The sequence below is a fragment of the Leiobunum rupestre genome, chromosome 2 (assembly GCF_980474605.1).
Source record: "Leiobunum rupestre chromosome 2, qqLeiRupe1.1.hap1, whole genome shotgun sequence".
NCBI classification, from domain to species: domain Eukaryota; kingdom Metazoa; phylum Arthropoda; class Arachnida; order Opiliones; family Sclerosomatidae; genus Leiobunum; species Leiobunum rupestre.
The window spans coordinates 53937423-53954144 of NC_143385.1; the positions used below are offsets into that span (position 1 = coordinate 53937423).

A 16722-nucleotide genomic window follows, 5' to 3' on the forward strand; every position below is an offset into this window, starting at 1 on the left:
TCTACTATTAATCTCGAATAAAAAGGGTTGAAGGCCTACTTTATAGATTTTTCGGCATGGAAGGGTTGCGGGCATTTCCTCGGGGCCGTTGAACCTCAGTTGCATAGGCCCTACTGCATTGATTTTGTCGCAGGTTGGCTTGCCACCTTTTTATATTTTTTGCTTCACGCACCCGTAAGCCTATAGATGTGGGGAGGATGATCGTATTTTTACGGTTGTCATGGTTACGCTTATAAATATTTTCCAATTTTTAACATCAACGCGGTTCCATATTTTTTTTCAGAAAATTGTGGCGGTTAGGATGTTAGGTTGTTAAAAATTCGCGAACATTTTCCAAGGTGGTCGCCATGACAACCGGGGTGAACGAACTCTGAGTTTCTCTCTCTCTCAGCGAAGAGAGCGTGTGTGTGTTTGTGTGTGTGTGACACTTTTTGGGTTTAATTGTTTTAAATTGTGGTTTTGGTTGCGATGACAACTAATTACCGGGGATTAAAGGATGAAGGGGAGTTAATTTTAACGGTTGTCACGTCGATTAAATTAATGTTGTTTATTTTTAAAGTGGTTATTTCGTTAAGATTTAAGGCGAATGAACTTTGGAAAAATTTTCGCGTTTTTGGGTAAAACTCGAATGAAAGTGTTTCGGTTGCCGTGACAACCGGTTTACGGGAATTCATTCGTCATGGGGTTTTAATTAAAACGGTTGTCATGGTTACTCGGTTTGTTTAGGGGATTTTATAGCGTTTGCTACAGCAACTAAGGCGTATAGCTTTCAACAGTAAATTTGATTTTATTTAATTAAAAATTCGCCGGTTGTCATGAAAACAAAGTGAAATTTCGAGTTGGTTGGCATGACAACCGGATTTTACGTTTAAAGCGTTTGTTAAGAGTTCAGTTTAATGGTTGTCACTGCTAGGTTACTAACCTAAAGGTGAGTATTTGAAAATTAGTTGCCATGGTTATTTCGAATGCAACGAAAAATTAAATAAATTTATTGTTACGAATGGGATGGTTACAGCAATAAAATAAATTATCGGCTAATTTATATGTCTATAAGGCAATTAATTAATAATAGGTGCAATGACGACATACGAAAAATATTGATAGTAGAGTTACAACACAGGGTGTCAAATAAAATTAGCCAATCATAATTCCAACGTGAGATATTGTCAAATATAACATTCTTACCCCCCCCCGCGTTTAATAATATAATCTTCACAATAACAACTGCGAAACATTCCCTCGAAATCAGCACGGTTCGTAAAAAGTGAAATAAATCTTATCGCTACGACGTAGGCGTCAAAATTAAGTTGCAACACTGCGTTCACCCCCACCCCCCCCCTGGCGGGAAGGGTGTGCGAATGCACTTTCTAACAGAGTGTGGTTGCAACAGTACTTTTAACGAAATAGATGACATTAGCTTCCGCCCTCGACGCAAACTCTTCGCCAGCAGTTTACGTTTCCGCGTATCCCGAATTTGGTTTGTTTCATTTCCCTTTCCGATAACAAAAAACAATACTGGGGAGTATTCGGTACTCGTAGTACGCTTTAAAACGCGTATACAATTATTTCTACCAAGAAAACTACTATATCGTCAGTCATACTTCTAAAACTTTTTGGGCGTATTCGGTACTCGTAGTAGGTTTTCAAACGCGTGTAGAATTATTTCTACTAAGAAAACTACTATAACGTCAATCATACTTCTACAACTTTTTGGGCGTATTCGGTACTCGTAGTACGCTTTAAAACGCGTATACAATTATTTCTACCAAGAAAACTACTATATCGTCAATCATACTTCTAAAACTTTTTGGGCGTATTCGGTACTCGTAGTACGCTTTAAAACGCGTATACAATTATTTCTACCAAGAAAACTACTATATCGTCAATCATACTTCTAAAACTTTTTGGGCGTATTCGGTACTCGTAGTACGCTTTAAAACGCGTATACAATTATTTCTACCAAGAAAACTACTATATCGTCAATCATACTTCTAAAACTTTTTGGGCGTATTCGGTACTCGTAGTAGGTTTTCAAAAGCGTGTAGAATTATTTCTACTAAGAAAACTACTATAACGTCAATCATACTTCTACAACTTTTTGGGCGTATTCGGTACTCGTAGTAGGTTTTCTAACGCGTAAAGAATTATTTCTTGCTATTTAAACTGCTATAACGTAAATAATACTTCTACAACCTTTAGTAAAATTTCTAACGTCATTATTAGCAAGGCATATAATTTAATGGTGATGTTTATTATTCATTCGCGTGTAGTTTTATCGATTGACTTTAAGACCATTTTTTGGTCAATTCTTAATCTAAACCACTGAAATCAGCTAGTTAGGGACCACCTTAGGCCTAAGTCATCAAGTGACTGTTAAAGCCATTAATTCTGGAAACGCTCTTTTAACGAAAAAATAGGGTAAAATAGGAACCAATGTAATACAAAATAGCATCCCTATTTGAACAAAATTATACAAAAACTCAGTTTCTGAACGGAGCTCTGCAGTAAAAATCCCACTAACTCTGGTACTTTTCTTACTACAAATTGTTTTTAAAATTTTTAAGTTGAAATGATTTAGGCCGATAACAATAACATATGAAACTAGAGATTAAACTAAAAAATAACAATTTTTAAAACCAAGTGATAACGAAATGGTACCAGTTACCAGACCAAATATTTAGAATTTAGATTCAAAAGGGTCAAAACAAACTTCCACTCAAAATAACATTTAAACGCAAAGCAGATCATTTTCGGAAGACAATTACGATAAGAAACGTTTAAAAAGGTACAATGGATTAAATAGCATTAAACACAATCGTGAAATAAAGTGAACGTCTTTCCAAGTCACGTATTATACGACCTACTAACACATTTACCGAATTACATAACACGCGCGGAGGGCTTAGTCGTAAAACAAACACTTCAGGGGATTCTCTCAAATTTAAAATTTTACTTCCGCCTGTCTACGACAGAGGGCAGCACTTGTCGGGCGCGAAGAAATATGCAGATATTCATTAATCTAGGCAAAAGAGCCGAAATATGTCTACATCAAAGACCCACGTAAAGCGAGTACATTAACAACATTATCAGTTATTGATAAGCAGAAAATAAAAGGTATATTACTATATTTGTTGTAAAAGCTTGTAATTATTACTTTCGTTTAAAATGGCACAAGTATGTCTATTACTGATATGAAAAGTTACCAACAAACAATGGATTTTTTACATTTCTGCATCAGTTAAAAATGTATTGACAACATAATTAACTATCTCTCGAAGTACACGTTTTTATAATAATTTAAAGTAGACATACCAACAAATTAATTACCAAAAGGTTTAATTACATAAGTAACATCAGTGGTTATATGCAGTAGTGGCGAAGCAATTTCAACTAAAACTGTTTTGGAAGTTCCTGTAGGGCACGTTAGGTTCTACCAATACGTAACAACTAGTTCACCTACCAAAATAGGCCCAAGTCATTGTTCCACAAAAAAGGATTTAAGATTTTCGCCTACTCACCACACCACGCCGTGAACGCTGACCCTCGAAGTCTTGTAACGTCAAAATTCAACTTTCAAAACTTTTGTCAACTCTTCTGAAAGCTCAATTATCGTATTTCAATAGACAAAAATAAGTTTAAAACCTTTAATAAATAGATAATTGCTCAAATTTATAAAAAATATACAAAGCAATAACACCGGGACGACTTCCTACCGCGAGGACGAATAAAAAACTTTTGTGCCTTTTGGTAAGTAGCGGACGATATTCATGACGTAATTTTTAAAACAATTTTTGGCCTATCAGCGTGAGCGTCAGCACTTGCTCTAATCATGCTTCTTCTTCCATGCTCTAATGTAAATATTTCTAGAGACCAAACAAATGGAAATACGAGGGTCTTCAAACATTTTAACGTAGTACCAGTTGAGTTGCATTGGCATGTGTACCAACTTTCACACGGTAAACGCAACGATCCTTCGCGCTATAGGCCGTGCTATCAGAAAGTTGGCCATTTTTGAAGTGACGTAATTTCTTAGCAAAACTAAGGGGAAAAAATTGCCTTTCGAAAAATACCGCGTAAAGCTTGTTTCCTTAGTTTCCATTAGCAAGGGGAGAAGCTAGTTCTTCAACAGGGTTTTACCGTGGATTAATAATAGCAAGAATGTATTGAAATAACTTCAATACATTCTTGGTAATAGTAGTTCCTATCTGGATATATCACTTGAAAAAAAAATCTGATCAGCAAATGGCTTTTGAGATAGCAGCGCCGCTTTGGCTGAGTTAGCGGGTAATTTCCGAAACTCCCGTAACACGTAGCCTTCTACAACGCAAAACCCGTAACAAACACTTAAGAAATGCACGCGGAACTATTTAGAGTGATATATCCAGGTAGGAACTACTATTATTTATCCAAGGTTTTACGTTCAAAATCTTACGATATTGCGCGCGCTAAGTTAAAGCCGATAGTCAACAGCCTCAATCCAAATTGAATTTAACTGTACTGGGCGCAAAAATCAAATTACACAAAAAAAATCAAAATAATTATTTATTGAAATACATCGTAGTGTAAGGGCTAGGCCTATTTTTATAAAACAATTTCTCTTGATTTTAATAAACGAAGAGAAATTTAAATAAAAGTTTTCAAAACTTTTTCACAATGATTTCGAAATCTACATTATAATTTAAAAAAAGATGTCAATTTACATAAGCCCCTGTTTAGTATTAATCCAGCTGATATACCATCATAATTACCTGGCTTTTAAAAAAAAAAAAGCTACATTACAAAAAGCCAACATTGCACAAAAATTGGTTGGATACATATTTCATATTGTAAAATACAAAATACATAATTTGAAGCAGGGCCTGTGAAAACAACCTCAATTTTCCATAATGAACGAGTTCAGTTATGCCTTCTTTTTTGTCAAACAGACAAAAAATGCTCATTCGAATTAATCCTTAGAACAGCATAAACCCAATTTACAAAACACTGGAATACGCAAAAGGCACCGAATATCAAGAAAAAAAACCTCATCATAAGTTTAATTTGTAATAATAGACTTTGAACTTAATTCTACAAAACCATTGCAATCCCAGGAAGTTTTGACAGTGCTATAGTTTCCTGATATCTTTCACTGAAACTTCTAAATTCAATTTTTAACTTTGTTAGCTAAAATTGCTTAATTTTAGAAGAGCATCATGGGTTTTATGACACATTTTTATGAGCAATATTGTACAATTGTGTACAGAATGTTAAAAATAAAGACCAACGCAAAGTTTTTGTACCTACGTGAGCTGTAATATATATTTTCTTTCATGTTTATATTTTTATTCTAAATTATTAAAACAACAACCGATATGAATCTTATACCTTAATTTGCCTGTTTTGTTGGGTAGAGCTTTACGAACTCTACAATTATATTTAAACATATGTTTTCTTAACTCTCCTACTTTTAAGATTGTTTCGAAAGCCTAAATTTGCGAGAGAAATTTCACAGCTCTATTTCAGTGCAATTTAGGCTTAGCTTTAAATTAATTCAGTTGGTACCTAAATATTTTCCCTTAAGACAGTAAATTTTCAAACTGAATAATAAAGAATTATATTTTTGTTAACTAACTGACTGAAAAATTAAGCCTTTGAAACGTAAAGTAAAACATTAACTAAAACTAAGTATAACGTCATCTAAGAATACGAAATTAGTTTATATTTTAACACTCCAGAATTAAAAAATAATCAGGCTATTAAATGAATTAAAACAGTAACTGTAGGAGGGAAAAGATTTAGATTTCCTGCTCAAAATTTCAGAGTTATCGCAAGTTGCTTTACACTGACCAATAATTTAAGTTTTTACGTACATTTTAACATCACAAATAGTATTTTTGACATCCCGTATTTAAAGAGTGTAACATTCTTACGCTTAAATAAAGGTTATAACCTTTAGGGTTCCATCCTATTCGCAAGTAAAAAAGTGTACTCCCTTACTCACAGAAATTCACATTCTTTTTCATCGCGAAAATCTCACATAAACCCACTCCACCACAAGGTCGAAGCAAGTATTTAGTTCATTAAACTGCAAGCTTCGCACTTAAAAAATTCCAATCAGTCCCATGAGTCTGAAAACTAAATGTACAAGTTTGTATGAAACACATTTTTCCAGTCTCGCTAATTTTCTAGGCCATATTTCTGACTATATTACAAATGCTTGCACCATTTCGGAGTTTTTATTAATTACACGTATTTTTAAAATGATATTTGCTGGCCGATATGCATTGTTAACTAAATATACTGCATTTCCACATTTTTATTGTACTATTAAGTGTGCTATAATGTTAGTCTATATTTTAAAAAGCATTTTGTTCACGTAAGGTGAAATTTACGCAAAATCAATTAACAAAAAAACATAACCAGCTTAAAACACATAATAATGCCAAAGTGAGCCTTGGCAATTTAAATTATGAAAACGCTATACTGGCATTTTGATACCAATAAACCAGGAAAAATTGGCTTCATAGGATTACCAATTCATACTGAACGCATATCAAATTTTTAATAATACTAAATTGAATGAGAATTATAGAAAATTCGCCAAACAAACCCAATTTAATACAAAATAAATTAGCTAAATTATTTTGGTTTTTTAAAAATTTTATACACTTTAGCTAAATTCGCCACATAAGCCTTGGCCCTTATTCTGATAAGCCTTGGCTAATTTTTAGCACTAACAATTTTGTTAGAGAACGCAACATACACATTCGAAGTGAAATTCTTAAAATAACCTTTTAAGATTGTTATTTTTTTTATTAACAAAGCTAAATATAACAAAGTATTAAAATTGCATAACACGATAAAAAAGTAATTGTATAAATGGGCAAAATAATTTTTTAGTGCTAGTTTTAGACATGAATTCCGAGTAACGAAATTAAGAAAAACATTGGGGCATATCCAAACTGGGATAAGGTTTAGGGAAAGAAAGGATTCTGTGAAGTATACACATTTCAACTGATGCATTAATTCTGATTAATTAAAAGAGTACTTTATAGTTTTGTCTCTCTTATTTTTACGCACGCACTGAGTTTTTTAAATTGCTACGATAAAAATGTTGTTACATTACCGCACTAGCTTCAAACAGGTCCATTTTGTACACAAGCCGGTGGTGGGGTTACCATTGGCGCTGGAGCTGTGGGTGTCGAGGAAGCTGCTAAAGCATTGGGAGCACTCTGATTGGCTGCTTGGCCTAACGTTGGACTCCAAGCCTCCACTTCTTTCACCCTATCAAATGTTTTTAGTTTAGTTTAATTGTACAAAACAAATTCAAGCTTTTTGACACATACATACGAAAGTCTATTCTTGGATTAATAATATGTTTACTAGATATAACACTGATTTTATTGCATCTTGTATCTGGCAATGCATTTTTTACTGCTTTTACAGCTGGTACCTACATTTTGCTGAAGCAACATCCTGCTCAAGCAGAATCCCCCTGCCCAACTTTTTATTCACTCTGAGAGACACCCTATAAAGCTGTAGTGTAGGGCTGTGCGAGTACTCAATTATCATCATCAAGTATCTAACATTTTTTTAGGTCGTGTACCCGAACTCGTAAACTTGATTAAGAAAAATGCAATACTCGTTGATTATCTAAAATTTAAATACTCGGGTACTCGAATAAGCCACCTTGCTGAATTTGTCAGGTTATTATTTTTCACATCATGTTTGGGTACTCTACTATTCAACAAGTATTTTACTATTTGTTTCCACCCCAATAATTTCAACGCGACATTCTCCAATATTACTGTATTAGAATAGGTTTGTAACTGAAAAAGAGGGGGAAAAGGGAAGGGAGGGAAACAATGATTGAATGGTAAAATCAGTTTAACCCCCACTTTCCATGACCTTGAGGGAAAGTTCAGTTGACATTCAACAATCGTGCCATAGTGTGGCTGTCCAATTTTGAAATTCCTCGTTTGACTAGTGTTAAGTTTTAGTTTTGGTTTTGAGAGTTACTTTGACACTTGGCCTTTTCTTCTCCTTGATTTCGGATGACTGTTTGGGCGATGTTAGTAGATTAAATGTTTAATACCATTAATCAGTCAATTATTCAGATTTAAATTGTGAATTCGTTATGAATTATCATACACCAAATTTAATACAGTTATGAATATTCAAGTATACCGTTATGAATAATTGAAGTAAATTACCCGAACAAAAAGTTAATAGAGTACCCGAACGCTTTTCTTAACTACTTGACTACTCAAATACGGAATTTTTTGGCTTAATCGCGTACTCTATTACCCAACTCAACTAAAAAGTAAAATACTACCTGACTTAGTACTCGACGCGAAAAAATTCAGATACTCTGTATCCAATTATTGCATAAAACCACTACTCACACAGCCCTACTGTAGTTCTATATCGAGTAAGTGTAAGTTAATATTACTAATCCAAGGACTAGCCAAGTCTTGGTTAAATGAATATTGTAGAACAACAAATAATTGAGCAAACAACCAGAACGCACTTTTCTGGAGTACTGATAACAGGAGTACTAGTAATCGCTGTGGGTGACTGATGCTTTTCCACTTTGGGTATAATATCAGCAGCCTCTTTAATCAACGTCGGAGATTGGTTAACTATGAGTGTTTCCACAACAGCTGGCTTAGGAGACCCCTCACTTTTGTAATAAATTAAGTTAGTAAATTATTTAAATTAGCCCTACATATACAGTCTATGGACTTATTTTAAAATAGCTGTAAAATGTATTTGAGTTTATAAAAATATTAATTACGTCAAAGGTTTTGTATCTTTTTTGGTATTCCTATCGTCTATCACCGCTGGTTTAACTTGAACAGCCTCTGCTGGAACTGAATTTAATTGAACTGCATTTATCGGAGGTCTATACAAAGTTCAAAGAGTTAATGTCTGGGAATCCAGCAAATAAAGCAGTACCTGAAGAAACACTTACAATGGAGGTTCAACTTTAATAGCTCTAACTTCTTTCTCAACAGAAGGAGGAATAGCAGGAGATATGGCTAAAAAATAATTTCCTAATTAATATTTCTTAATAATAGTTATTTCTATAATTTTATTGCTAACATGAACTAGTTTCTTCCTTAGCTACAACTGTTTCCATAGCAACTGGAGATGGTACGGAGAATTCATTTGAGCTGTAAAGGAATAAAGCAGGTGTTAGGAAGGCGCTACTTGTTCCAGGTAAAATAGTGTAAATTCAACCATTCAGCAATGCCCATTTATTATCCCCCCCCCCTCCATCTAACGAAAGTTGCCCATGCCCAATTGCACCCTTTCAGAGCCGGATTTACAAATTTGCCACCCTAGGCACTAATTGAAATGGCGCACTTAAAATAATAAAAATAAAAACAACCAGAAATTAGCGGCCTTAGGCACGTGCCTAGTGTGCCTAATGGGAAATCCAGTACTGCACCCTCTACCTAAAGAGCCATGCCCCCTTAAGACTTTATATCCATAGAACCATGCCCACATAGACCCTACCCCTTGTAGTTGGATAGTGGTCCAAACAGTGGTTAACAACCGAAAAATGACTTCAAAAGGCCTTGAGATTTTATAGGCAAAATATTTAATGCACATTGTAAGAACTATTAAGTATTTAGTGTCGGAATAACAACCCTTTGTTTCAAAAGTTCGATTTTTGTTCAACAATCAAAACTGACTCAATAAGTCCTGTCCGAACGCCGACCCTCAATTATAATAACTGTCCTGACTTGAAAAAGACATTACACATTTATATAACCCAATGGCTAAGTTATATCCGACAGTTTATTTTCCAATTAATAGCCTGTAAAAATTTAATAAAAACAATTTAAATAGCTTCTTCTCTATACTAAATTTTTTTGAAAAATAACATATATTCAGTCTGAAATTGTTTGCATTTATAAAAAGCTATCAAATTGAGTAGGTCACGTTCATTAATTAAATGTTAGGGAGAGATATGGTTAATGAAGATTTCTATCGCTATTAACTTCTAATATAAGATCAAAGTTCTGGAATGTACCATATAAGATTGGTTTTGAGTCAGAATGCCAACTGTAATTTATGGTCTGTTTTCCGACTTGAAAACGACTTATCCATTCAAAACTCGCGCATATAGAAATTTAAATTTACAATTATAAGTGGTCATTTTTCAGTCAGATACGATTAATGTCACCATACGTCCCGTTTTGAACGGGACTGTGCCTTTTTGCGGTACTCCATCCCGGTGTCCCTGGGGAAAGCTGCAGGACACAGAATTGTCCTGTTTTCAGTTAAGTCTACAATAGCATCGAACTATCACGCGTTTAAGTGAAGTAATGAGTGGCTCCTGCTTGACGGAGTGATGGGGCGGCGGGGTGAAAAACATCACCTCGCCCGCCACCCGTGCATCCCATCACAGTCTACTTCACTGGCACTAACTCACGCGCCATCTGACGTGGTTTGCGATTTGTTTTGAGTAGTGTTTTAACAATGTCCCTTTTTGAGTGAAAATATAAATGGTCATGTTAGATATGATAAAAAATGAAAAGTTGGTACGAAGTTGTTCTGAAGTCGGTTACGCTACAGGGGTATACCCATAGAACCATGCCCACGCAGACCCTATTCCCATAGAACCATGCCCATTTATCTCTAAAGAGGTATGACAATTTTGAACTAAATCTCTTAAGAACTATGCCCATTTTGACCTCCATCTCTAAAGAGTTGTGCCCATTTAGGGCCTGTTGCAAAAGTATGCTTGGCGAGGATTCGACCATAGAAGTTATATTGGCAAATCCTAGACCAAAATTCTTTTGCAACAGGCTCTTAGACCTCCATCTCGAAAAAGAACTATGCCATTAAACCACATCTTTAAAGAAACATGTCCATTAAGGCCTTAACTCTAAAGCAGCATGCCCATTTCGACAACATATTGAAGAAACATCCCAATTTAGACTCCACTTCTCAAGAGCCATACAAATCTAATCTTACTCTACACCAAAAATTTATAATTACCTTGAAAATGGAGAAAAACTACTGAAATCTGCCCAACTTTGATCACTGGCACCGTTACTCGCATTGGCCACGTCCCAAGGATTAGTGGTGTCCATAGCAACAGGAACCATTTCCGATGCCTGAGGAAAAGCGGTTGCCCAAGCTGTTCGAGAAGAAACTAATTCTCGAAACTGTCAATATCCAAAAAATCTACTGCATCATGCAACTAAAGCTAAACTCACGGTCACTTTGGTCAACTTCCATTTTTACTTCATCAGCCGCATGGGGAGTGGGAATGGGGGCGCTAGTGGCCATTCCGGATGGTTTAGATACTTCCTCGTCCGAGTCACTACTATCACCACTATTTTGAGTTGATAATCGGCTGGAGATAAAGAAAATTTTGTATTGTTTGTTTATTTTACTGAGAAATAGGAATGACAACTAATATCCTCTACCTTCTTTCATTTCTCAGTTCTGAAGCGAAAGTTATTTCTTTCTCTTTGTCTTCCCACACATCCTCATCGCTATCAGCATCGCCCAAGTTGTAGTTACGTTCCCTACATGTTTGCTCAAATAATTCCGACGTCCTTTGCTGCAAAGATGAACAAATATATTTAATACTAAATATACATCGTTCATTTAACAAATTTATTACAAAAGCACCAAGGCTTAGAATATCAAAGTGACATTTCAAGCATCAAAATATTTAGATATATTAACAAACCATATTATCTTCTCCCACAAATTGGAAGTTGACTCGAGCAAGCCGATCCAGTTGACCACTACAAATTTTAGATTTCGGTTCAATTACCATATACATAATCTTGAATGAATATTCAAAACTTACGTAATGCTCTCCTCGGTTTCTAAGAACTCCTCATCATTAAAGCCAAACTGGTCAACAAAATTACTCGTCATTTGTTGCATCTGGTAATCAGAAAATGCCTGCCAAAATTGCATTTGATTAAAAGTAATTTCAAATCTAATCTGGCTTAAAACCTTTCCTCAAATGCAATTTAGGCTATATACATGGGTTCACAACACATAAATATCAATTCTACATATGGTGCTATATAACAGTTTCAAACTCGTAAGCACTATACAATGCTATACAAATTCCATAAAATATATTTGAACAGTCAAAAAATAACTAACCTGTTGAAGAGCAGTTTCCTGCGAGAACTGGATTTCTCTGAAATCAGCGCAGTCGTCATCCAGCGAACTTGTGGGTAGAGGAACTCCAACCTAATAAATTCATAGAATGAAAAACCTCCAAAGATTTCAATTTCAATCAAGATTTCGTACCAATGGAGTGTTATGTTTCTTGTTGACATCAGCCAGTACTTCATTTACAAACTCATTCCACCGTTTAGTACAGTCTTCAGGTAGGTCTTTTATTAAGCTTTCTATTTGATCATTGTTAGGCCCACTTTCTGCATTTTGCACAATGTGATTAGCAATCTTGATCAAGTGACCCATGTATCCCCTCCGATGGCTACCAGGTTTAATCCTGAAAAGATAAAAGCTTGTTAGCTGTATATAAATTATAATAAATTTGGTATACTTACTGTTCAGTTTCATTATCATCCCACGCTTCAAGTATTCGCTGGATAATTTTGCCTTGGGTGAAAAGTTGGTCCAAAAGTGGATGTACTTTGTTTCCCTCTTGGTCACTAGTCGGACTATTACGTAAAATGGTGCCTACTAACTGTTCCACCTGAGTGTGTAAGAAATTGTTCCACGAGTACTTAAAGAACAATTCCTACAGAAGAAGAGTAGTAAAAGTTAACATGGCTGTTCTTTTCAACATTTAAATTCATAAATTTACCAAAAGGACATTCAAAGTTCCTAGATTTGATAACTGAGTGTTGACCTCGTGATTGTTAGTGTTCAATAGAGCGCTCAACAAATGCGCTACTTCCAAACGCGTCCAGCCTAAAGGAGTTTCTAAAACTCCTAGGGTAGTTGAAAATGATGGTTTCTATAAAGGAAAGGTTAAATATGCCATTAAAAAACAAATATGCTAATATTAGATTTATTTCAGTTTCAATACACTACAGACCTAATAAAGGCTGAAACTTTAAAATAAAACATGATAGCATGATTTTGACAAAGGCCTAACAACGACTTTCACCCACATTTTTAACTCCAAAATGCCGTAAAAAATAAAGCTTCTTACCACAGGTGGTTCTAGTAATAGTTTGGTGAAATCAGATAGGCGTGGCATAAGGGCAGCCAGAACTTTATCCACACCAAGATTCAGTCTTTCAGCGTCTAAAGGTGTCATTTGCTCAGGTCCGTTATTGCCAAAAAATAAGGAAGCGAAGCATTGAGGAGCATTTTCAGCTTGCGCAGGTGGCTGGAGCTGACCAGGCTGGTTATTCTGATACTGTCCAGCAGGCCTAAACGTATTAACCATTGCTTGAAATTGAACTAGTGTAAAAACAAGATCAAAACACACCCTTGCTTTTTGAATTCTAACAATGACAAAATGGCAAGTATTCCACTGACTAGAACGCATTCCTGCTTTTCGTTGCCAAACATATGATCTAGTAACTCTGAAATACTTTCAGTGCTGTATAGAAAAAGTATGAAAATTTATCTTCAGAGGGCAAGTTTTTAAAAATGATGAAAACATTGAGCCATTTACGATTCTATTGCATCTAGAAGCGGATTTGGCTCAGCTTTTTCTTGCATGAGGGACATGTACTCGCGGCTAGCCTTAACAATATCACAAAGTGCCTGTGAAGCATTTGTGTTTCGCTCTTCGCTATGGGCAGGATCAACGAGGCTTATAAGACGCTTAATTAGGTTCTGTTCGTGCAGCCACTGAAAAAAATTAATAACATTATATGTAAAGTAATATTTTCTTCCCAAAGGCATAGTACCTTTACTACTGTTGCGTGTGAATCATTATTTTCTGTGCAGGTCACCATTCGTAAGAGGAGATCCATGATGGCCGACGTTTCAATATGGTTCAATATTAGCGATAGGAAGTCCTCTTTGGATTTTAGGAATTCAAATATCTGTGTGGTTAAATGATTGTTTGTATTACTACAAGTTTCAAAGCTTAACAGTGGTCATGCCAATATAAATAGTCTTTCGTAACAACATGCCTATAAACATGACAATATCTATGAATAACAGCAATATTAATTACTATGATATCATAAGACAATATCAAATAAGATAATTTCTTAAATTTTTGCATGCCAATGCTCAAACTGGCACACATTCAAACTAATTTATTATTTTAAAAATAAAAATAATTTAAACATTTAAAGCAACACATTTAATTTGGTTAATCACACACCATGACAAATATTAAGGAACCCACCTGTTCGGTTTTCTTGGAAATTAGAAGACTAAATGTTTTACTGAAGAAACTAGCTAATAATGGATTTAAAGGTTTTTCCGTGTCTATATAAGCGTAAAGCTTATTCAGCAACGCTTCGTTGCCAACTAAAGCATCGTTTATCTGTGGTACATCGGAGGTTAAAAGTTCACAGGCAATATTTGGGTACTTGTATCGGCTTTTCTCTTCAATTTCCTCAGAGGGTTCCTGGGTTATAGAAGTAACTAATTCATCCATGGATTCAGGTTGAATAATACTGAAATTTTATATCGAATTTGTAAGGTCAACCATTCAATAATACAAAATATAATAAATACTTACAATTCTATTAAATTTTTGGACTGTGCTTTACATTCTTGTAATATATCATCCTCATCCATAAGTTCTTTGAGGGTGACATTTTCTTTGCTAAGTAACGTTTCCACCCGAGAGGTGCTTATTAAATTAAACTTCCAAAACATGTTTGATTTCTATATATTCGTAAAACGATAAACCTCAGAAATAAATTATATAATAAATAAATTTTATAATGACTACTGACTGGTATATATCAACAACAGTTAATCAAGTTAGACACCTCGCATTTTGCTACCTATAATAACAACAATTATTAAAATCAAAACAGGCAGTCAGGCACCAAGTACACACACCCCCCAGTTTTCAAATATAAATATTGTTTGTTTTATGTCTAAACGTTATACCAAACAATAATTATGCAGGAAATACCTAGGGATTTTATTAAGGAAATACGGAAAGCCCATTATCTTTTATGAATCTATGAATCGTTAAGGGAAATTTACTATCCATCCTTTTACTACTACTACTCTATTATTAGGCCTAGGACGTAAAATATATAAATTGAACAAAAACGTATTTACCAAGGCTTAGGCGCAATGTTTTCAAACTTTCACGCCCGATAATGCATTTAAAAATCCATCCGCATTTAAAAGAACAAAATTTAAATAAAACTTTATAGTTAACTAATCCTAATTAAAAATTAAAACACCGAGTTAACGCTTGAACTAACGTTATTATTTAGATTTTATTACCCACGTAGATTGGCGGAGTTTTTTCTCATTACGGGAAAATGGCGTGAATGAACCGCGGCGTGTCTCCATCTAGCGTTGAACCTACCAAACAGTTCAAGGATTTAGGTGGTGTTGTGCAACTCCTATTTCGGATAACTTGTGAGTTGTGACTCACTTTTGTAGGTGTTTTATAAATTTTTCATTACTTTTCTACTACTATTAGCTACTAATTATCCATTAAAAACAAAACCCTAGTTGTTAATCCCAAAGTCACAAGTGTAACAGTAAATTAGTTGATAGAGTAGGTAAGTTGGTTGTTTGCTTGGCTTCCTATTTTGCTTATCTAATTCATTGACACTGACAGAACTATTCGTTTTAAGTACTTCCTCTTAAAAAGCCAGCATGCCTCTTGAATTTTTATTCGGACGTCGTAAGACACCTGAGGAAATGCTTCGTCAAAATCAGCGTGCTCTAAACAAAGCTATGCGTGATCTAGACCGGGAACGTGCAAAAATGGAACAGCAAGAGAAGAAAATTATTAACGATATTAAGAAAATGGCCAAGGATGGTCAAATGGTACCAAAACCATAGAAATACTCTTTTACTATCATTAATCCTATTTTGATAGGATGCTGTGAAAATTATGGCTAAAGATCTAGTGAGAACTCGTCGTTATGTTCGAAAATTTATTCTAATGCGAGCAAACATCCAGGCTGTTTCGTTAAAAATTCAGACACTTAGGTCACAAAACACCATGGCCCAGGCCATGAAAGGTGTCACAAAAGCGATGCAGAATATGAACAAGCAGGTCTGTATTTCTGCATTAATGAACTACACAGTTATATTAATTATTTCTATTATTACAGCTAAATCTACCACAAATTCAAAAGATCATGCAAGAATTCGAGAAACAATCTGAAATAATGGATATGAAAGAAGAAATGATGAACGACGCAATAGATGATGCAATGGGTGATGAAGATGATGAAGAGGAGAGTGATGCAATTGTGTCTCAAGTCTTAGATGAGCTGGGATTACAGTTGAATGACAAGTTGACTGATTTACCCACTGCCTCTGGTTCCTTATCCGTACCCGCACAATCTGGTACAAAAACAGCTGTTGCAGATGCTGACGCTGATTTACAAGCCAGATTGGACAATTTAAGACGAGAGTGAAGTCAAAATTTAATCTTGTACATAAGTTTTTCCACATTGTACAGCTATTGGATAATGCTAATTGTAATAATTCGGTTATAAAAGGCCAAATTTTGCCTATTGTTTAAGCCTGATGTAATTATTTGGTACATAAAATAGGTACTGTCTTTTTTTTTAAATGTAATAGAAATAATAAAATATTTTTAAAAAAGTT

The 16722-nt window shown here is 34.8% G+C and overlaps 3 protein-coding genes across 14 annotated transcripts in view; 1 reads left to right on the plus strand and 2 right to left on the minus strand.

Annotated features, from left to right (window-relative positions):
• The window catches only part of LOC149958402 (SIN3-HDAC complex-associated factor), a 55624-nt gene extending 51908 nt beyond the window's left edge, over positions 1 to 3716 (minus strand). For 3 of the 5 annotated variants that reach the window (XM_090165829.1, XM_090165830.1, XM_090165828.1), the window contains exon 1: positions 3519 to 3714. The gene's annotated coding sequence lies outside the window, so the exon portion shown is untranslated. Of the gene's footprint in view, positions 1 to 3312; positions 3331 to 3518 lie in introns of those variants that run through there. The other 2 variants (XM_090165823.1, XM_090165827.1) reach the window with 2 other exon arrangements.
• A 1293-nt stretch (positions 3717 to 5009) lies between these two features.
• Positions 5010 to 15437, minus strand: fmt (phosphatase 6 regulatory subunit 1-like protein fmt). Of its 2 annotated transcripts, XM_090165832.1 has the most exons (23): positions 15205 to 15436; positions 14868 to 14918; positions 14648 to 14796; positions 14309 to 14582; positions 13860 to 13997; positions 13622 to 13800; positions 13433 to 13546; positions 13151 to 13373; positions 12800 to 12952; positions 12540 to 12733; positions 12277 to 12481; positions 12127 to 12216; positions 11819 to 11916; positions 11696 to 11753; positions 11427 to 11563; positions 11214 to 11353; positions 10993 to 11149; positions 9085 to 9155; positions 8954 to 9020; positions 8777 to 8884; positions 8510 to 8662; positions 7106 to 7263; positions 5010 to 6114 (listed from the first exon to the last, which is right to left on the minus strand). In XM_090165832.1, the coding sequence occupies exons 3-22, from the start codon at positions 14785 to 14787 to the stop codon at positions 7116 to 7118; spliced, it is 2847 nt and encodes a 948-aa protein (XP_090021958.1). In that variant the 5' UTR covers positions 14788 to 14796; positions 14868 to 14918; positions 15205 to 15436; the 3' UTR covers positions 5010 to 6114; positions 7106 to 7115. The 2 variants fall into 2 exon arrangements, with proteins under 2 accessions (XP_090021958.1, XP_090021959.1); XM_090165833.1 differs by lacking the exon at positions 5010 to 6114 and having other exon boundaries at positions 6127 to 7263; positions 10993 to 11134; positions 15205 to 15437.
• Positions 15438 to 16722, plus strand: Vps2 (vacuolar protein sorting 2). Of its 7 annotated transcripts, none has more exons than XM_090165838.1 (5): positions 15438 to 15533; positions 15610 to 15659; positions 15719 to 15930; positions 15983 to 16162; positions 16221 to 16722. In XM_090165838.1, exons 3-5 carry the CDS (start codon positions 15757 to 15759, stop codon positions 16527 to 16529), a joined length of 663 nt encoding a protein of 220 aa, XP_090021964.1. In that variant the 5' UTR covers positions 15438 to 15533; positions 15610 to 15659; positions 15719 to 15756; the 3' UTR covers positions 16530 to 16722. The 7 variants fall into 7 exon arrangements, with proteins under 7 accessions (XP_090021964.1, XP_090021961.1, XP_090021963.1 ...); XM_090165835.1 differs by having other exon boundaries at positions 15735 to 15930; XM_090165837.1 differs by having other exon boundaries at positions 15610 to 15655.

Excerpts from the sequence above, each read along its gene's own strand:
- fmt (XM_090165832.1), bottom strand. The coding sequence starts at position 14,787 with ATGTTTTGGAAGTTTAATTTAATAAGCACCTCTCGGGTGGAAACGTTA. Across the intron at positions 13,374-13,432 it reads TTAGAATTCAAAAAGCAAGG|GCCTGCTGGACAGTATCAGA; the intron begins GTGTGTTTTGAT and ends TAATACGTTTAG. Across the intron at positions 11,150-11,213 it reads GGAAGTTGACCAAAGTGACC|TTTCTTCTCGAACAGCTTGG; the intron begins GTGAGTTTAGCT and ends TTCGAGAATTAG.
- Vps2 (XM_090165838.1), top strand. The coding sequence starts at position 15,757 with ATGCCTCTTGAATTTTTATTCGGACGTCGTAAGACACCTGAGGAAATG. Across the intron at positions 15,931-15,982 it reads TGGCCAAGGATGGTCAAATG|GATGCTGTGAAAATTATGGC; the intron begins GTACCAAAACCA and ends CTATTTTGATAG. Across the intron at positions 16,163-16,220 it reads TGCAGAATATGAACAAGCAG|CTAAATCTACCACAAATTCA; the intron begins GTCTGTATTTCT and ends CTATTATTACAG.